This window comes from Vicugna pacos, chromosome 6 (genome assembly GCF_048564905.1).
Source record: "Vicugna pacos chromosome 6, VicPac4, whole genome shotgun sequence".
NCBI lineage: Eukaryota > Metazoa > Chordata > Mammalia > Artiodactyla > Camelidae > Vicugna > Vicugna pacos.
This window is the reverse complement of record NC_132992.1, coordinates 29,246,866-29,268,448: the sequence shown is the minus strand read 5'-3', so window position 1 is coordinate 29,268,448 and position 21,583 is coordinate 29,246,866. Positions and strand designations below refer to the sequence as shown.

Below are 21,583 nucleotides of genomic sequence, written 5' to 3'. Positions count from 1 at the left end.
AATAAAACCTTCTAGAAGAAAATACAGGCAAAACATTATCTCACATATATCTCAAAAATCTCCTAGGACAGTCTACCCAAGCAACAGAAATAAAAGCAAGAATTAAAAAATGGGACCTAATGAAACTTACAAGCTTCTGCACAGCAAAGGAAACCATAAGTAAAACAAAAAGACAACCTATGGAATGGGAAAAAATTTTTGCAAACAATGAAACCGACAAAGGCTTGATCTCCAGAATATATAAGCAGCTCATACGACTTAATAAGAAAAAAACAAACAACCCAATCCAAAAATGGGCAAAAGACCTAAACAAGCAATTCTCCAAGGAAGAAATACAAATGATCAATAGGCACATGAAAAAATGCTCAGTATCACTAATTATCAGAGAAATGCAAATCAAAACTACGATGAGGTATCATCACCTCACATCAGTCAGAATGGCCATCATTCAAAAGTCCACAAATGACAAATGCTGGAGAGGCTGTGGAGAAAAGGGAACCTTCCTTCACTGCTGGTGGGAATGCAGTTTGGTGCAGCTAGGAATATACTAGGAATAGACTTGCCATATGATCCAGGAATCCTGCTCCTGGGCATAGATCCAGAAGGAACCCTACTTCAAAATGACACCTGCACCCCAATGTTCATAGCAGCACTATTTACAATAGCCAAGACATGGAAACAGCCCAAATGTCCATCAAGAGATGATTGGATAAAGAAGATATGGTATATTTATACAATGGAATACTACTCAGCCATAAAAACCAACAACATAACACCATTTGCAGCAACATGGGTGTTCCTGGAGAATGTCATTCTAAGTGAAGTAAGCCAGAAAGAGAAAGAAAAATACCATGAGATCGCTCATATGTGGAATCTACAAAAAACAAAACATAAGTACAAAACAGAAACAGACTCATAGACATAGAATATAAACTTGTGGTTGCCAAGGGGGCAGGGGGTGGGAAGGGACAGACTGGGATTTCAAAATGTGGAACAGATAAACAAGATTATACTGTATAGCACAGGGAAATATATACAAGATCTTGTGGTAGCTTACAGCAGAAAGAAAAATGTGACAATGAATATATGTATGTTCACGTATAACTGAAAAATTGTGCTCTACACTGGAATTTGACACAACATTGTAAAATGACTATAACTCAATAAAAAAAATGTTAAAAAAATCTCAGATAATCCACACCAAGACTTGTAAATATCAGATTCATTTAAAAAATTTTAACCTTAAAAAGCCTGATAAGAACAGGATTGAAAAGTGTTAATCTGTTTCTTCTCACTGTTGTATGTTTGCCTTTTGCAAGCTTCACAATTACCTTCACCTTTCTCTAAATGTTATTCCAGGATAGATGTTGAGCTGAATATACAAATTTTTCCCAAGTCCTACGTATATTTGTATATACGTAGTGTGCATTTGTCTTAGTTGCCAAAATGATGCACAGATAAGTGTGAATAAAGTCACTTTCAAAACCAAGATGATAACCAAAACCTCTGAGTTACCAATCATCAGTTAATTTCTCCAAAAGATTCACCATTTAGGCCCCAGGAACCTGAGGCTTTATACAAACCACATCAGCACCCTCTCTCCCTTTGTGGACTCACCTGGCCACCATTTCTTTCTCCTTATGGGAGGCATACCCGCTGCTGCTAAGGGGCTTCAGAGGGGATGAGAGAAAGTAGAGGCGGTGATTGGTGAAGTACTGGTCAACCAGCGGGAGGAGAACCTGAAAAGTTCACCAGAAAGGACATTTGAGGAAGCTAGCCAAAACACTTCCTTGGGTTCCTCTGAAAAAGTTCATTTCTCAATGAGCAAAAAGCCTCTGAACACTGGTTCTGGAATTTCCAGTAAACTCTACCCTGTGAATTTCAGCTTCCAACACCTTTTTCCCTTTGATACCTGCAACCAGAGGCCTTGAGATATGTGAAAGGACAGGGCGGGCCCTGACTAAGGGCCTGAAGTAATGCACATGGGGCTCGAGTCAACATTTTCAGGGGCGTCCTGTATGACAGCTGCACTCAGATGTGGCTTCTTGGGCATGGCATCCATCAGCACCCCTGAAGCATGGCCCAGCACTGCTGGCTTTGAGCGTTCTGTCTCTGCTTCTCAGAGCTGGGCTACCCCAAGGCCTCACTTGTGTTTAGTCCCCTGAGTAGTGTCATGTGGCTGAGACAGCTCACTGGCACCCAGATTCATTCTCCCCTTCTTTCTCTTGGTAATAGAAACCTCAAGGTTTCAGCTAGGCATGGGATCACCAGCTAAAAAAGACATTACCAGCCTCCTTTGCAGCTAGCTGAGGCTAAAACAACCAAGTTCTAGCCACTGGAACAGAACTTTAATAAAGCAGCAGCTTACCCTTCTCTCTCCTTTCCCTCCCCTTTCTCACAGGTGTGGTACAGGTGAGACTGTTTGGACCACACTGTCAGGGTCCACATCTCAGGGGGTGGTAGAGCATCAACAGAGGAAGAGCCTGAGTCCCCGTGTGATGGCGTGGAGCAGAACAGGCTGCCTACCTCCTCCGACCACCCACCTGCCTCGGGACTGCTCCACTACAGAGAAACACAGGTCTGTCTCATCACAGCCGTTCTTGGAGTTTTGGATCTGCATAACTTGTACCCTAAGTTGTACAGATCCTAAGAAGAAAGTAATTTGATTAAATGCAGAGAGTCACTTACTTTGGCAAAGAATTTGATCTCCTGGTCATGGGGAGACTTTTCAGTTTTCCCACTGCTGACAATGGCTTCTACAAAGATAAAAAGTAACACGAAGTTGGCCAGAGGTAAAGAAAACAAAACCAAAAATAGTCACAGCATTTAAAAAACAGAGCAGTTTTTCTAAAGGCTATGAAAAGGCCATTTGATTTTACAAAATAGCTAAGATTTTACAAAGTACTTTACAATTGTGACGGTTAGTTATTTCTTGTATCAGTTCTCTTGGGTTTCACTACCCCGTTTCCCCTTTATTGATGAGAAAGTAGCTTCAGAGAAGTCGAGTCATATGCTCACAGCCTCACAGCAAAACAATGGAAAACTCAGAATACGATGATTTTTAGAAAACTGACAAACGGTGCAACCCAACCCAGTAGGAAAACCAAACACAAAATTGATTTTTTTTAAGTGGGGGAAAAAATCTCAGCCACCATGTCCTCCTCAAAACCACATGTCTCAATAAATCATGAACAGCTCCAGTATGAAAGCATCACTCCCTGATGAAGAAACATCAAATTCTTTGATATTATGAGCACACATTTTTTGGTGATATTTCACAATGATACTTACCCAAATGGGCAATAAACTCTTGAGCAGAATCAACATATTTCAGGATCTTCTTCAAAAACTTATAGGCAAACCTCTTTTCCATGGAGGAGGCGTCCAGTTCCATATCCTTCATACCTCTTGGGTGGAAACAAGTAAACCCCGGGAAGTAACAGAGATAACTCAGTGACTTCAGTGCCTCTGCAATTTTCCCTGTGTCAACTCTGTTTTCCAAATGTTAATGGTTATTCTGGCCTAGTGCCCTGACTCATCATTTGACTCATTTCCCCTAGCACTTGATACCTGCCTCTGTGAGCATGCAACACCCCTGAACTATGATACTGGCTGAAAAGATTTTTCAGAAAGATTTTTATCATTCATTCAACAGATACTGAGCTAGGGGTAAATGAGAAATGCAAACAGGAATCCCTGCCCTCATGGAACTCACATGCTGGCTAAAAACAGATACGAACAGCATATAAACAAAATATAACTTACATGGAATGCTAGAAGCTAATAGGTTTTGTGAAAAAAAGAAAAACTAAAGCAGGATAAAAGGGCTGAAAAGTGCCTGAAGTCGGGGTGAGCAGACTGCAGTGTTAGATCAGTTCTGGTCCTACTGGAAGGATGACACTGCAGTAAAGGCCTGAAGGAGGTGAGCCACATAGATGTCAGGGGAGAGCGTTTTCCAGGGACAGAGAATGGAGGTGCAAAGGTCCTGTGGTAGGAGCATGCATGCTGACTTGAGGCCAGTGTGGAAAGGATGGAAGTGAGCCAGCAGAGAGTGTGGGGTAGGCAGTGAAGTAAATCACTGGGACCCTGTGGGTTGCCCTCAGCATATTCCTTTTGCTTGGAGGTGGGAGGCTATTGAAAATTTCGAATAGAGGAATGACACGATATGCCTCTCACTGTAACAGAATTACTCTAGTTGCTGGTTAAAGGTGATGATGAGGGCAACGGCTGAAAGAGGGAGCCAGGGCAGGAGGCTCTCCCAGCGAGGATGGTGACAGATTGGACGGTGAGAAGTGGTCTGATTCTGGGTATCTTAGGTAGAACCATTGGAATTTCCTGAATGATTGGATGTGGGTCGAGGGAAAAAAGAGAAGAGTCAAGGTTTTTGGCTTGAGCGCTGGGAGGAACAGACTGTCATCAAGTGATGGAGAAGCCGAGGATGGTGCAGGTCTGAGGAGAGGGTAGCAGGAAGCTGGGGGTTCTCCCTGGTGACTGGGACGCTGCTTCCTTATCTCCACATCCAAGTGCCCAATGGCTCCGGCACAGGGTAACTGCTACGAGGCTGTGTTTGCTGAATTCAGTGATCTTTTTCCTTCCCCACTATTTCTTTGATTTCTTTCTCATAGTAAAGAGGAATTTTTCCTTTCTGTGAGCAAGTTATTTACTGGCAAATCGCAGAACGTGTGCATCTTGGTGTGAAGAACAGGACTAAAATGACAACGGGAGTCTTTCTCAAATGCTTCCCTAGGGGCTGTCTCCCGCTCCCTGACCTTTCCTGCTCAACAATACGGCAAATAAGTTTTGTTATTTTTTTCTTATGAGTTACAACAGAAATATTTGTATAGATTTGTCTTCGGGTTTTTGCCATCCTGGGGCAAGAATTCAGTAGGAAACTGAAAGAAGAAGAAACTGAAAGAAGCCAGCTCAGTAGACATTGCTCACAGGAGAGCTGGCTTATCAGAATGTGGACGCTGGCTTGGTTTTGGTTCTACAAAGGACCCAGCAAGCACAGCCCAGCACCAACACTGGACCAGAGGGAAAGCAGGTTCTGCCTTTAAGACTTAAGCAGCCCAGACCATCCTCATCTACAACACATGTCTAGACAATTTGGACAAACCCAGGTTTGACATAAGATGTCTTAGGAAATCGTGATGGGGAGAGTCAATCTCCCCAATCTTGTTCAAACACTGTATCAGTCATGCTCCCTATTCCTGTGGCATTAAATTAAATATCATATAAAACCATCAAAAAGTGTGAAGAGAACTGATGATTCTGTGAGAACTATAAACTGTGTATTTTGCAGAGACCTGCAATTGGAAGTGTCCAAATACAGGGTTTCTGAATTAGGTAGAGGGAGAGAACTGTAAAGACAGGGCAGAAATTGAAAAAAAAAAACAAAAACAAAAATCCTAGAATTCTGCACTTACATTGTTTTATTTGGGCTTTGATTTTCACTGTTCTTTAAAGAAGCCCAAATTCCAGAGCTCTGGGGATGCATTATGGATGTGGTTTATAATTTCAACTAACAAAACAACATACACGGATAAGATCCAGGGGCCCAGAGTACAAGATTTGGGAATAAATGCATATTTGTATGCTTTAAGTTAACATTCAATGTTAATATATCATTTGTCATGATTCTTTGTTGTGACTGATTTTTCAAAATTCCTGTCTACCAGTCTTGCTTATGTCAGAAGAGGGGGTTATTCACGTTCCAAAAAAATTTTTTTTCTCATTTCAAAAGATGCAACCGCTATCTTACTCAGATCTATCTTGCAGGTGGGTGATTAAACACCTGGAGAGGAGAGACCACATGAGTCCGCCCCACCTCACTCACACCACCTGGAAGCTGACTTACCTAGAAACCACGACGCCATTCACTTGGAGGAATTTAAACAGGTCCTGCGCCTTCTCTCGGTCCCTGAACTTTTCCTTGGCAGTCAACGTGTCATATGGTACCAAAAGAGGGTGACTGCCGCCACCTGGGGTCGGTAGAGTGAGACAACAGAATATTTGGCTCTTCCTCTGCCCTTGGGGGAAGAAAAACACACCCACCCCTCCCCCAGCTCACCTTCCAAGGAAGATGCTGGGAACCTGGCTCACCTTTGCTCTCCAGTTCCAGCTTCTTCTTCTTGGCCCAGATATTGTGATAGTTCTCAGCTACCACCTCCACCATCCCCTGTGTCCCACCAGGGAGATGACGGAGAAAAAGTGAGAAAGAAAAATGGGTTCATATCTGCCAGGCTATTTCTGGCAGCCTCGGGGAACAGAACACCAGCAAATGCTAACAGTACACTGCCGAGTGCGCCCCATCATTAATTAGCCTGTGCTTATGCACCTCATTAGCTTCCTATCTTCCCAGACACACGGAAAATAATTTCTAATGCTGTCCTTCCCTTGTAACTTATTATCTTGGCAGTTTGATGCATTTCTGAGAAGCACACATTTCCAAGGGAAACTGCAAGCTGGCAGCACTTCATTTGTTGCGGGAGTTGGGCATCTGACTCCAGACTGGAGACAAGGAGCTAGAAGTGGGGTTCAAGCGAAAATTGAGAATATCTGAAAGCCTTTGGCTTAGCAAACCAAAAATAACCGCTTGTTGGAGAAAATGGCTGCAAATAAGATTTCTCCAATAAAATGCATCTTTCGAAAGCTTAAAAAAATTGTGATCTGGAATGAAGGGTGTGCTTCGGAAAGAAACTTTCCCTAAGGTCCAAAGGGTTGGTCTGATGGGCTTTCTGTGGAGTAACTGCCCCTCATTGGGCTGGTCACAGCCGCCAACATGTGCCCAGGGGAGGACTGGGAGGAGGCAGCTAAGGGCTCTTAGATTCACCCTACCAGGTGTACGTCCCTAAATCCTGCAACGTTTGTTCATTTGCACCATCACAGGGAACTCAAGTGAATCCACCACAGAATATGCAATGGTCCTCAGGGCTGGGGAGCCCTACTGCGATCGGGCCAGCACCCAGCCCAGGGGGTCGTCTCATAGGTTTTTCCCTGCCTGTTATTAGTCTTGTTACTAGTTACTTCTCCTGGCAGTTAGCAGTGCTGCTTTGGATCTGGCTACAGTAATTTGTTGTTTGTTCTTCCTTTTACTGAGTCATTAACTGTTACGACGTCCCTGGCAGAAGTGATGGGTTAATTCTGCTGGAACTCACTTAATTGAGAGGCCTCTGCTCAGTGCAGCCCTCTCTCACTTTGTAATTTCAGTGGTGATCCGTTTTAGGCATTCTTTCCCTTTTTTAATTTAAAACTCTTTGGATGGTTGTATGTCCTGCACTTGAGGGGTTTTAGAAAGTAGCTATGCTGCTCTGAACGCATCAACACTGACCTGGAGCTCTCTGGAGAGCACAACGTTGGAGAGGTCCAGGGGAGCGGGGCTGTAGCTGTTGCCCTAGGAAAGCAAAGGCAGAGTCACTGGGTTTCCCGTTATTTTCCTGATTCTCATCAGCATCCCCAACTTCAGCTGCCAAAGATGTGTCGTGAAAGATGCCCAGCGCCCACTGTTGAGGTCCTCACCTCTGAGACCCCAGGGAGAGCTTTCCCAGATTCTCATGGGTTCTACTGGCCCAGTGTTGGCTTCTGGGTGAGATGGCCATACCTGGCTGGCCTGGGACACGCTTCGTAGCTTCTCATTTTCCCGCTGTTGAACTAGGGCTTCTCCCTCTTTGGTCCTCTCCACGGTCCAGCCCACAGCCAGCATGGTTTTCAGGGACTCCCTGGCAGGCCAGCGATAAATTTCCTTCTCCTGGAAGAAAATGTGAGCAGAAGAGCTGTGAAGAGCACGCCCCAGGCACTCTGGCTGGCCTGCCTCCCTGCAGAGAAGTCGGATCCCACGGTGGTTCGGGTCTAATTTCCTCCAGCTTCCTCTCACTGGATCAAAATACCATCTCCAGCATCCCGCCCGAAACACCTGATCAGTCTGTCTGAGGTTTTTAAGTATAAGACCCTACAGTCTCCTGCTTTCAGAGGGGATGTACCAGACATGATCCACAGTTTGTGGATTAGGAGGAGGAAGTGACTTCTCTCGGGCTCCAGCTGCTGTTTAAGATGGGACCTGTCAAAATGCATCGGCGCAAAGCTCTTCTCTGAGCTTGGGAAGTAGCATTTCTTGAGCTGAGAATTCTCTTTGAGCTAGGCACAGTGTTACAACCGGTCAGCATGCACCTAAGAAACACCTGTCATCCTTTACATGTGACACGAGGCCTACAGCTTACAAAGAACTCTTACGGATCACAAGATAGGAATTCAGAGTTGAGCTGTACCAAATTTCATAGTTAAAAAAAACAAAACAAAACCCAAGGTGGGAGGGAATAGCTTAGTGGTAGAGTGCATGCTTAACATGCATGAGGTCCTGGGTTCAATCCCCAGTACCTAGGTTAAAGTTAATAAATAAACAAACAACCTCCTCCACCAAAAAAAAAAAATTAACATTAAACAAACCCAAGAGACCTGATCATGTTTTCCTGGGGACTCTCTTTTCTATTCCTTTTATCTGTCATGATTGGAAGTCCTTTCTTCTGAATTTTCTCCAGCAATTGAAGGATCCCCCTGGCCAACCTCCCCCCCAACCCCGCCTCAACCATCTAACAAAAGCCCTTCCTAGTTCAGTTGCAAGTGAACCACAAATGCATTTTGGTCCAGCCTCTGCGTGCTGACCACTGCTGCTTGCTCCAATGGGCTCTCAGAGCCAAACAGCAGAATGGGAGGCTGGCCTCTCGGACACTGGTCCTGGGGCTGTGACCCTCAAGCCAGCTCCTGAGGAGTTTGCCGAGCCCTGCAAAGTCTAAGGAACTGTGTGGTGAAGGTGCCCTCAACTCTTCTGCCACCTGATACAATTCCCAGGGAAGGGAAATCAGCATGGCCACTCGGTGTGACCAGTGGCCTGTCCCTTACCTTCTCCGTTAATGTCTTGAAAGGCCTGATCAATGGATGTGTCTTCACATTTTCGTCCAGGGAAATGCCGTATTTCCATCCATTCTGACTCTGTAGAAATGTTCTCAGGTCAAATATCCTTGACACCCAGAGAGCCCTGCTCTGTGACCCAAATCCCAGCTTCTATTTTCACTGAATGAATGGAATAATGGAATGTGACAGAGCTTGAAAATTTCCCTCCAAAACGTCTGCCTGATCCTTTCAGGCTGTCAGGCTCTCTGCCCCTGAATTTTGAACCCTGCTTCTGTATTTCTTCTTGTTTTAGAGTTTGTCCTCTCCACTTACTTGCTTGTGCTTCAGCGACAGAAGGATGCTCCAAAAGACCCGAGGGCAATGCTTTTCGGGTCAATGTGTCACAATCACAGGCAAGGACAGACGTCAAGGCTGAAGGCTTGTGTGCAGTGGACCTGCTGCCCACGGCACGGAGGAGGCTGATTTGGTTTGTGCCCCTTGCCCGCCAAGCCCAGAGCAAAATTGTAGCAACACATAGTTCCTAGAGTCACAGAAGTTTAAGAATTTCAAAAGCCATTCAACGAATATTGGTTGAATGCCTGCTACAGTCGGTGCCAGACTCTGCCTCAGGCCCTGTGGAGACAGAGGTAAGCCAGTGTCTCTGTTTCCCATAACCTCACAGCCCGAAGACTCCTGGCTGCCCCTCAGCCTCTGCCTCTGGCCACTGGTTAATGTGGCTGCTCCCCAGGTTGCTGTCCCTTCTCAACGCACACTTGCCCTGGGGGACGTAACTGAGGCCCACGGTCCACAGTGGACTAATCTCAAAGCAGGATTTCCAGCCCAGATCTGTCTCCTCACTCCTCATTTCCATCCCTATGTAAGCTCTGCTTGGATGTCGATGGGCACCTCTCAGTATGTCTGAAACAGAACCTGGCTTTTTACTTCTCGAAGTCTCTTCTTCTTGGGTTCCCTGTATCTCCGTGAACAGCACCAGCTTGCCCTCACTTCCCAAGCCAGAAATGTGGGAACCTTGACACCCCCTTCTCTCTGCACCGGTTCACACATGTTCAACCTCCCAGATCTATCTGTCGGCCTCTACCTGGCTTGCCTGCCAGTGTTTTCATTCAGGCCACGATCAGCTTGCACCGGATTCCTGCAACAGCTTCCTGCGCGGCCTCCCTGCCTCCAGTCTCGTCATCCCTCAGGGATTCCACGTTCTACACCACTGTGAGGCGATCCTTAGAAAACACCCTGATCAGGGCACTCTGCTGTTGTTACCATTTTCTGACTCCCAGCAGCCATCACAGTAAAATCCAAACTCCTTCCAGCCTCTGCTGCTACAGTGAAGACCTTGCTGGCTTTTCTAGGCTCACCTCCTGCCCGCCTTCCCCTGCCCCACTCCATGGCCCCATCACATGCGACCACGCTTCCCTAAAGCCGCCACACTCACATGCTCCTCGGGGGATGTGCCGGCTGCTCCCACAGCCCACAATGCACTTGCCTCCCTGTGCCCGCACAGCTGCCCAGCCTGTGCCTCATCCTGTGGGGCCAGCAGCTCAAGGACACATTCCTGGACCCCCACCACTAGGCCTGGACCCCTCGACCATGTGATTTGACCCTGTGTCCTGCCCAACACGTCACAGCACAAAAGGGATGATGGCTGGTTTATTTTGCTCCTCCCACAGCTTGTGAGGTCCTGGAGGGTGGGGGAAGGCACTCTTTTCCTTGTCCGATGACCACCTGGCAGTGCTGAGCGAACATGAAGCTTCCAGTCTCGTGGAAGAGAGAGATTCATCAAACACCACGCCAGGAAACGCACAGTTGGTAACGGGTATAAATGTGTAACTGCTGTAAATACAACCAGAGTGCTACAAATATACTGGGAAGGAGAAGAGGTAGGTGCTAAGAGGACCGCTCTCTGAGGAACCTGGGAAAGAGGAGTCCTAGGAATTCACACTTGGACGGATTTTGAAGGATGAACTGGTGAATGGTGTTTTCACATGTGTGAGTGCCAATGGTACCTGGGTCAGACGGGACAGATTCAGGTGTGTGTGTGTGTGTGTGAAAGAGGGAGAGGGAATGAGCCCAAGAGAAGGGGAGGTGGCTGGAGGGCAGAGGGGGAAGAGAGAGTCGAGGCTAGAGATGGTAGCAGAGGCCAGATTAAGCAGTGCCCATTGGGCCATGTTAAGGATTTTGACCTTTACATGCAAATAATTAGAAGCTATTAAGGGACTGTAACAAGGAGAAGGGGCTGGGGTGGAGAACATGACCAGCTTGGCAGAATATGGCCACATTTGCATACTGAAACTATCACTTGCCGGCAGGGAGAGGAACAGGCTGGAGACTCTGCACGTGGGCAGATCAGCTAGAAGGTCACACAACTGTCCGGACAAGAGGTGGCTGCAGCTTGGACTGAAACCGTGGCCCAGGGACAGAGAGAACTAGGCAAGCTCAAGAGCGACCGAGGAGGTCAAATCCACGTGTCTCAGGGATGGACTGGGTATTGTGATGGATTCAAGCAGGTGCCCCTTTTCCTAATTCACAGGCCGGCCAAGTGGGCATATATAAGGGGTGCTGAGAAAACACAGACGTTATAGAGCGAGAGTCTGCAAACTGTAGCCCTTGGGCCAAATCCAGTCACTCTCCTGTTTTATAAATACAGTTCTACTGGCCCCTAGGCACACTCTCACCCCCGTGCTATCTACAGCAGCTTATGCACTACAACAGCAGAGACGAGCAGCAGCAAAGGAGACTGTCCGGCCCACAAAGCCTAAAAGGTTTACTGTCTGGCCCTTTACAGAAAAAGCACACCGACCCCTGCTCTAGAATCACGAGGTATCAGTCCCTTCTACAGTCATAATGACGGTTGTTATCACGAGGCCCAAGTATGGCTCAGGGAAGAATAAGAGCAGAGTGCAGATCATTACAGAGGCTGAGCCAGGGCTTCAAGCTTCCCTCATCTGGGGAGCATCACATGGAGGTGGTTTCTTGCGGTGGAGCCGGGTCCATGGCTATGTGCTGTCAGCCGCAGCTGAGCAACGGCCCTGACGCTTAACTGGCTGCCCGCAGGAATCCTGGATGTCTTTGGCACATTCCTCCCCCTCTGCCTGCCAGCATAAAAGGGCTGACAGAGCAATTAAACTTATTAAGCAGCCTGACCTCATGTGGTGAGGAATTTTAAACACCAGATGGAGAGGCTGATTAATAAGGGAGTGTCTGGAAGTTGTAGCGCCGCCTGCCATAGGAAGACATGTGTCCTCCCCAGCTTCCTGGCAAGATGCAAGTTACGGCTTCCCATTTAATCTCCCCTTTTCCAATGCTCCATCCAAAGAAAAAAATTTAATACACGCCTCCAGCCCCGCGTTAAAGCATTTACGTCAGATACACGCAAGCACGTACTTGGGTGCAAACCCCAGGAAATGCGATGTTAAGAGACGTTAACATCCCCAGAATCGGTCCTTTCCTTGAGAAACACAAAAAGCAGCACCAGCAGCTGCTGCTGCCTGTTTGTCCGACCTCCACCCACCCGGGGAAAATTGCTGCTCAGAAATAATGACTGCTCTCGGCACGACGAGTATGTCACCGAGACAAGCCAGGCAGATTTCCAAGACTGGACCCTTTAATGTTCTCGGGCTGGTTTTCTTCCCCTGACAATTGTCAGTTGGATGATAATCCCTACCTTGTCACAGGCCCATTTATCATGTGAATGCTCCGCATACTTGGTGACGATGTATTCCAGTTTTTCAGGCAGGGAGAAACTGTGAAATGAAGGGGGAAAAAAATTACAATCTCCCCAAGCACTGCAGCCAGATGTGACGAAAAGATGGGCTGAAACGTGATCAACCAGCTGACCCCAAACCTGAAGCTGAACTTCAGACAGAGCGACCTTCCTGAGCTCAAGGCGCGGCACATCCAGGACCGGGTCACAGGCACACCCACAGCTCATCAGGGGCCTGCAGGAGCCTCTCCTGCACAAGTGGCCTCCCCTCAGCTGCTCTGGGTTCCCTCGGCTGCTAAGAACCACTTTGGCTCCTGGGCCAGACCTGTCCAGGTTAGGTGGTGAGAATCCCTTCATCCAAAGACACTGTCCTGCCATCATCTCACAGCTCTGATCTGGGAAAGGCAGAAACAGGCAGCTCGAGGACCAAATGATACAGAACAGCGCTTGTCTACCTTTTGGGGTTCAGTGACTCACGCTGAAATACAAGAATCATGGAAATCTAGCAGACACCTGTCGTTTCTGTCAGCCTCACAGTTTTGCCCCTTCTGTGGGCAATAGCGCCTCCACTTCCCTCTAAGGAACAAGTCTTCTTGCATTGCATGCAGTCTTCTGCGAACTGTCACTGAGGATGGGCTCTGACGAGGCCAAGCAGACTCACTCTCCCTGCAGTTGGAACACTGAGTCTCGCAAGACCAGGACAGCAAACTCTTCAGAGAGACTTGTCCGATGGGGACATCTGGACATTGTCCATTTGGTCGCTCTGTCTTGGTTCCTGTCCTTGCTGAGGCCTGCCTGGTCAGACTTTCCTTAGGTTTTGATCATGACCCGATATCCTCGTAATAAAGTTCTCTTCTATTTAAGTTTGGGCCAGAGTCAGTCCCCACTATTCACGTTATTCAAAGAATCATACTGCCGTCAGAGGTCTATCTAAGAAATCAGAACTCACAAAATAACCCAGAACACATCATCATTAGCACACAGTTGCTAGAGTATCGTGCTGTCTTACAATGTTTAGAAAAAGCACCCAAATGATCACACTTTTGGCCGTCCTTCAGCATACTGCTGTTTTCACAGGGCGAAGTTCTCCAAAGTCAGTTCCTGCCCTCCGTTTGGCCCCAGCTCGGTGGTTTACCATACCCCTTACTTTCCTTCCAGCAGGTTCAATTCTCTTTCCCACCCTCCGCTCAGCTCAAGGCTCTGTCTGATGGAATGTGAACCTAATTTTCCCAAAGACGAATTTTGCAGGTTATCAAAGCTGACAGCTCCTGGGAAGGGCGCAGGCTACGGCTGTCACCTGAGAACTCCTGCCATAAAACCAAAGTCAAAGGGGCTCCCATAGGATGCCTTCCTTACCTTGCCCTTTTGACAGCAGTGTTGAAGCTTTTCATTTAAAATGCAGCTGGAGATGAAGGCTGTATGCCCCGTGACCTAGAGTCATAATCGGGGCAGAGCTCCCAGAAGCCAAAAATCAGCCTTTGTTGCCTAATTCTTTGTCTGTGGCCAAATCATCGCCAGTGACAATCAGGGGGAGAAACGGAAAGGCACTACTGCAGAATTATTCCAAAGATCCAGCCTCCCTTGGCACAGCAAAGAGCAGGTCCAGATTCTCAAATGAGGGATCCCATGCTGTTCTGCCATCACACCCTGAAGCCTTGCCTGAGCTCAGCTGAGTGTTATTTATGGAGGTGTTCTGACGTATGACGCTATTAGACCTACACAGGCCTGATTCACAAAGAGCAAAGACTTTATCAAAGAAACTCATCAACAAATTAATTGCATCATTTGTCAGGGTGGTTCTTCGAATGCCTCTGGCAACATTTATCTTATCTTATAATAAATAAATCAACCCCACCCACCAAAAAAAAAAAGCCCAGAATACAATAAGACAGTAGAGAATGAAGTTTGCATGAAATAAACCATTGGAATTGAGGACAAAATCCAGTGCCTGATGTGACTTGTAGTGTCAGGGAAAAGGGTGAACAGTGTTGTTGGCAGGAGGGAAGGAAGGGGAGCTTAAGTTTCCTGCCACTTTGTGCAAGAGAAATGCTGGCCACTGGGCACAATGTAGAACCAGCTTAGAGATGATTCTGGACTCACTTCACGGTGTTGATGGGTTTGGGGTCAAAGTTGCCATCAGCATCCACCGAGACCTGCTTCTCCAAAGTGGCTGACATCCTGGTATCTAAGTAATCCGGTGGCAAGGCCCCGGCAATAGCGCTGAGACAAGGCAGGGCCATCCGGAAAAGATCTGAGTCATACCTCTGCGGGAGACGAGAGCGAGCATGTTAGCAAGACACCAGAACCACGGCCACCAGGCAGAACCCTTCACCAAGATGCTGGGAAAAAAATGCATGCCTTTGCCCAGGTGAACCAAAACCGGGAACGTGCAAGGCCTGTAATACGTTCCAGTGGAAACTGTCACTTTCCTGTCACGGAAAGTGACAATCTAGGAGGCCCTCAAGTCACTGTTGGCTTTAGGCTAAAAAGCCTTAAATCAAGGTTTAAATCACCATCTCCCAAAGAGTTCACTGCGAGAATATCTAAAGGGTAAAGTGTTCCTCGCTAGATGATTATATAAGGGGATCCAGCCCGCAGCTGGGGCGGGACCGGCAGCTTTGAGGGGGTCACAGGCTGTGTCATCAGCCGACTGCTCGGGGTTACACCCATCCTCTCCCAAACCCAGACAAGAAGGAATTTCAGCCGGACGCACAGGATTAGGGACAGCTTCCATCTGCTCGTACTCGACCAGAGGAACGTAAGAGTAAAGGACACTGAAGTGCAGGTGACTATCACACTGGAGCTACACACCCACTCCAGACTTCTGCAGGGAAACCAGACCCACTCATTTTCTCCCTTTAAAGTTGGTGAACCTTGAAAATCTAAATGTGGGTTCAGGGAAGTGGAGGCAAATGCGAGGGGGGCTGTATTCCAATCAGACTCCACAGCAAGGCTTGGGAGTCAGAAGCCCTCAGTCCTCCCTCAAACCAGTGGCCATGAAGAACCTCCCCCGGCCCCGAAGGATGCAAGGTCTTCGATGAATCCTACATTCCAGCCTCAGGGCAGACGTCAGGACTTCCCTGGGCTTGAACCTGGTAAAGGCTGGCTAACAGGGGCCAAACAATGTGAGTGGGAAGGGACAGGGGTGGGGGGAAGTTATCAAGACTGAAACCAGGAGACAGTTTTGTGATTTCCTCTGGAAGTTGCTCTCCATGCATCTGCTGCAAACTGCTCTTTCTCTTACCCCCGAGATGCGAAATGAGGGTTGGGGTAGTTCCTATTAGAGAGAGTCGGGGTAAGGGTGGCCATGATAGGCTTGTGACATGCTCAGCACAGCTCCTGTCACGGGTGGACGCAGACGAGATACCCGCTATTCTTCCGTGCAGGTGCTTGGGTCACGGAGGTTGGGTCCCCTTTTGCTCAGGAAGCACTGCCGTTACCTTATGGGACAGGGAGTCAAAAATCCCCCAGAAGAGCTTCTCTGTCAGGTGCAGCTCTTCCTCCACGGCCAGACCGTAGCTCCCCCAGCCCGAAGGCAGACAGTAATACTTCCAGCACTGCTCGTAGTGATTCGTCAGAAGCTGGGAGGTTCGGACAGGTGCGCACCAGCGGGGTGGGGCAGAGATGGTCCACAGGCACCAACAACACGCAGGGGAGAAGAAAACAGCACGCAGCCATCAGGAGGGCGACACCAACCATGGACACAGAGGCCCTCAAACACCCCTGGAATGGTCTGCACTCGCATCTGGTGAGTTCCAGCCTGAACAGAATCTGCCTGATTAATTCTCAGTACCTCCTAACATGCCCCTAGCAGTTCCTGGAAAATGGAGAGAAACTGCTTCCATTCCAACTGAGAAAACGCTACCCTCTGGAAGTAGTCACCAGGTGCTGTCCCAGCCAGTCAGGGGTGCGGAGAATTTCTTCTGGGATCTTTGCCTGTAAATCTGGGAGATCCTGGTAATGCTGATATGGGAAGGGGATGGGGGGAGCACGCTGTGGGTCTGAAGATTTTCTCTGTATTGATTACCGCCCCAGCTTCCCTGCCTTTGCCGTGAGCCTTCCCATGGCCCAGCCAAGCTACAGCAGTTCCCCACATGGCCAGTAGAGGGCACACGTACACTGCCAATGGTGCCACCCCAGCAAGTGGGAACCACCCGCTGATCTAAGGGGTAACAGTGAGCTTACTGACTGCCAATGACGATGCTTCTTTGGGAGCTGGAATCCCTGACAGCACAGGCCTGCCGAGGAAGCAATGCCAAGGTGAACTATGAAGAACTGCGGTTTTTATCTAAAGGACTTTTTGAGGATTAAAACTGGGAGTTTTAGGGTTAGTGAGGAAACGGGCCCGTGGAGGGCTGTGGAATCACACATGGGCTGTCTTCTGCCTGGCAGACTAAACTAAAGGCTCTGGGAATTCTGTTTCTCCCAGGAAAATGCTTCTGGAAATCCTTGCTTGGGTTCTTTCTGAAAAGAAGTTAAAGTTCTATTGAAACCACAGGGTAGAATTTTCAGGTATAGCTGGCCACGGCTGACTCTTTTTTGAGTAAGCAAATATGGCAGATGCCTCAGAGTTAAAAGACTCAAAACACTGCCCTCTGTGTGGGCAGGGCTGATTCTGGGTCCTTCAGGCCCAGGTGCTCCCAGACCTAGCAATAAAATGCTTGCAATTTTTGAGAAAATCAGGAATCAGGCAACAAGAGAGGGCTCTGTGGCCTTACTTCTCATCAATTAAAAAAATAAATAAATAAAAGAGAAAAGAAGGAAAAAACGTGAAAAATAGGATCTGTTATAAAAGGAAAAAAAAAAGCAAACAAGAGCATGGAATAGAAAAGGGACATTTTATATTCTGTACCTAAATGAATCACCATAGGGCCTTCAAAGATTTTTTTGAGACTGAAAAGGTCTGAAAACCTAATTAAGGCTGAAAAGCATAAAATCCAAGTCCCCTCACTAACCTTGCCTAAATAACAAGGAATTGGTGGAAACTGATTAAGGAAAATTGGAGCAGTTAATGAACCCAGCAGATCTACTCTCTTCAGCCTGGACACTGAAGAAGGGGTTTGATTTGGGGGAGGGGGCTGTATCTAGTCAGCTATCAACTTAAGGAGTAAAACCCATTTAAGGTGTATTTTGCTCCCCCAAGTGTGAAGATTGTGTTTGACGAGGCAGGTTTCCCGTGTCCTGGACTGCATCCTTGTAACGAGAGAGAGGTTTACCTTCAGAGGCATTTTGCAGTATTCGTTGAGTTGCGGCACATCAAAAACTAGACGTCGCAGGAGCTGCTGTAACATGGAAGGCCTCAAGTGACTGCAGTGTGGAGTAAGAAAAACAGAGGGACAGAGCGAGAAAAAGGGAGGAAGAAAGAATGAAAGAAACACTTCGCAATAACCATCTACTAGAGTAAGCTTCAGGACAATTAGCTTCTACAACACAAGATGTTGGGTAAACCACAGTCCATGACAGAACACTAAAAACTGAGGATGGTTAAAAATGCAGAAAGAGGGCCGTGGGGCTCATGACTTGAGATACACAAGGTTAAATTCCAGTCACCCTGTGACTAGGTGTTCCAAGGTCTACACGCACTCAAAATATAGCAGCTGATTAGGCGCAAAGAAATCTGTAACAGAAACATTACACAACGGAGGTGCGGGTGATTTTAGACCCTCCTCTGCAGACTGACCGCCTTCCCAAGCTCTGCCCAGAAGTTAGAGGTGACCCGCTGCACAGGTGGAATCTGGGGCCACCTACTGGTGGGATCTGAAGGGGACGTGAGGCCTCTCAGTTACTGCCTGATCCCCGACATTCTCATTATTGAAATCATTTCTTTGGGTTAAGGCTTGGTCCTCAAACAACTTCTTTAAACAGCCAATTATGTAACTAGAGAATAACTGATCAAATTAACAAACAGTTCATGGCCTTGGTATTTGGTGCAAGTAAATTCTGAGAGACAGACAGAGAAAGGAGAGAGAAGCAACGCTGACTTAGCCTTTGTTTTTAGATTGCCGAACCTTTTAAAACCTGGTAGAACACCTGGATTCTGCCCAGAGAAAACACCCCCAGACATACAGTTTGGCCTGTAAGTGCAGTTCACGAATCCCTGAACTCCTTCCAGAGATGCCTAAGGCGCCATGGAGGCAAAGGCAGGGACTCTGACGTGGGATGTTGGAATCCAGGGAAGAAAGCCTTGGAGGCGTCGGCGACAAGCAGGGTGTCAGGGTGTAGGGCCTGATCATGGTAGAGGGTCTCAGGGAGAAACCCCTTTGATGGGCACTGGGTGGAGACCCCCCTCTCACTCTCCACAGCCTCAGCACATAGGACTGTGCATGACACAGCTTGGCCCCGAAGTAGCTGAAGCCTGTGGGCCTTAAATAATAGAAAGCTAGCAGGTATAGGTTGACTTTAATACAGCATTTAAAATGGAAGGGCCGTTGTTACCTTTGAGATATAAATGCGAGGCTGCCTTTTAAGCTGATATTCTTAAAAGACCAATCAATTGCTTTTCTTCTCGGCAGCCCAGGCCCCCATGGCATAGTCATCTCTTGTGCGACTAGCGAACCAGCCACTCAACAAGAATCTGGACCAGACCCAGCTGCCTGCTAAAAGGGGTGATGCCTGCTGGTCCTGTCTCCCAGACCGCCCGGAGCAGCGGCTCTTGTCTTGGCTCCATCCTGGTATCATCTGAGGGAGTTTCAAAAGCTAGAGGCCTGCCTCTCACCCCGAAAGATTGTGGTTTTTTAGGCTGAGGTGTGGCCTGGACACTAGGGTATTCATTTAGTAGCTCCCCAGGTGATTCTTTTCTTGGGGGTTCTGTTTTTTCTTTCCCTGTTTCCTTGTTTTTTGGGGGAAGGTAACAGGATTTATTTTTGTTTTATTTATTTTTTAATAGAGGTACTAGGGGTTGAACCCACGACTTCCTGCACGCTAGACTTGCACTCTGCCACTGAGCTATACCGGCCCCCCCGCCCCCGGTGATTCTAACATGCAGCTGAGCTGTAAAACCACTGGTTTAAGACAGCAGGTCCTGGGCCTGGCCTGCGCTGCTGAGACCTGCCATTGGAGGAGCCCTTTGACTGGCCTGGTGTCGTTTTCGGATGATCCAGGCTCCTGGAGCGACTTTACCCCCTGTCCTTGCCTGGCTCTGATGCCCGTCTGCAGCGGTGGAAACTACTGCCTGTAATTCCCCACTGGGACTGGTGACTCTGTCTTTCCTTCGCTCCAGGTCTCGAGGGGCCTGGAGGTGGGTGGCTTTGATTCACACTTTTAGGATCTGGCCTCTGTGTAAAGGTCCACTCACCGAGAAGGGGAAAATCTGCTTCCGGCTTTATTTTAGGAACTGAAGTATTAGTTCTTAATCTGAATACTTCAGGCCTGAAGCCAGTCTCATCCCCCGGCCCATCAGCCCTCAGGGCCGGAGGCTGCGCTGTGCCCCCACTTACCCACCGTGAGACATGAGCCTCAAAAGAGAGGGGACCAGAAAGAGCCTGCGGCAAAGAGGGGACCCAGCACATCCTAAGGGGCTGAGCGTATTCTCAAACTAGATTGATCAGGTTCTAAATGACACGACGAAAGGAGGCGGATGTGGACGTGTACACAGAAGTGAAAGACGTGGCAGCGGGTACTTACTTGCAGATGGCAAGCAAACATTGCTCGATGGTGTCCCTCTGAGCTTTGGTGAGGGAACGGCCCTTGGAAAGCCTGTAGATGGTCTGCAGCGTAGAATCGATCAAAGAGGTGTAGTGCTCTGTTCCGGCAAAGAGCGGGGCGCACCGTGTGAGGAGGGGGAGCACGGCCGAGCAGAGGTACCTGTTCAGCGCCAGCGCGGCCTCTGTGGTGCTCAGGGCAACCTACGAAAGGGGGTTGCGATGCGGGTTAACCTCCCCGGGAAGACGGAGCCAGGTTTCCCCCTGCACTGAGCTCTCATCTCATGGGGCAGGGACGTTTCCACATATCTGTGTTTCACAGCGACAGACCGAACAACTTTTTACTTTGTCTAAGGAGGCCTATTTCTCTTTTGCATCTTAAAAGAAAAAAAAAATCAGGTTAAAAGAAACGAACAGAAGAGAAGCAAAGGCTGATTGGCACTGACTCATTCCAAGTGGTCCACAAAGGTCTGTTCCCTTCAAAGAAGAATCCTCAACCCTTATGACAATCAGCTGATGAACAGGCTAACTCAACACCCTCGACGTGTGTGAAGTCCAGCTGCCAGGCTACTGCACCTTCTTCTGGTGTTTGCTCTCTTTTCTCACCTGATGGAGACCCACTAGCCGTCCTCTTGTGACTTTGAGATTAGTCAGTGGTTACAGCAGGAGTAAGGTCTCAAACTCACGGGCTTTGTGACAGTTTTACACAGAGAAATTGGAGCTCTGACTCCCATCACCTAACTGACGGGCATCGTCAACCACCTGCAATCTGACCATTGACATGAGGGTGAGACATCACTGGAGGGCACCCGCCTCTGCCAGGGATAGCGTGCACAGGGAACGGAAACCGAGGACCTCCTCGAAAACTCTGCTGTAAGGCTCACTCACAATGTTCTCTCTCGCTCATTTAGACAGGCAGGATTTAAGGAAGGCCCACTTATTCACACTAAGTGTAGCCGCGGCGTGCTCAACTTCCATCTTTGAAAAGCGAAGCGCTTCAAAAGAAACCTTGAGGTCCCCGCAGATAAAATAATGTCCTTATTCCCTGTGATGATCACAGCCATTATAACTGTAACACATTTTCTCTCCCTTCTGATCTGATAAACTGTTTTCTTTGAACGGTACATATTTCTGGGTGTTCCTCTTCATTATCAAAAGTTTGCCTTCTAGGAATGGCAGGCGTTAGACGGAAAGAAAGAGCTCATCTTTCGCATTTATCACTTTAAAAGACAGAGTTGTTAATAGGAGGGAGGAAGAGCTTTGACTCCACTGACTTAAGTTTTCCAAAAAGAATGCATGAAAATTCATGTGCTGAGGAACCGAATGTAAAGCTGCTTTT

At 47.9% G+C, this 21,583-nt stretch overlaps 1 protein-coding gene across 1 annotated transcript in view; it reads right to left on the bottom strand.

Annotated features, from left to right (window-relative positions):
• Positions 1–21,583, bottom strand: part of RYR3 (ryanodine receptor 3) — a 195,396-nt gene that overhangs the window by 88,189 nt on the left and 85,624 nt on the right. Inside the window, exons 22-34 of the mRNA XM_072962745.1 lie at positions 20,228–20,448; positions 17,821–17,911; positions 16,045–16,185; positions 14,705–14,868; positions 12,566–12,644; positions 8,896–8,985; positions 7,601–7,747; positions 7,331–7,393; positions 6,103–6,178; positions 5,858–5,981; positions 3,292–3,407; positions 2,689–2,756; positions 1,618–1,739 (exon numbers count right to left, since the gene is read on the bottom strand). Coding sequence (XP_072818846.1) covers positions 1,618–1,739; positions 2,689–2,756; positions 3,292–3,407; positions 5,858–5,981; positions 6,103–6,178; positions 7,331–7,393; positions 7,601–7,747; positions 8,896–8,985; positions 12,566–12,644; positions 14,705–14,868; positions 16,045–16,185; positions 17,821–17,911; positions 20,228–20,448 — 1,502 coding nt within the window. The remainder of the gene's footprint in view (positions 1–1,617; positions 1,740–2,688; positions 2,757–3,291; positions 3,408–5,857; positions 5,982–6,102; positions 6,179–7,330; positions 7,394–7,600; positions 7,748–8,895; positions 8,986–12,565; positions 12,645–14,704; positions 14,869–16,044; positions 16,186–17,820; positions 17,912–20,227; positions 20,449–21,583) is intronic.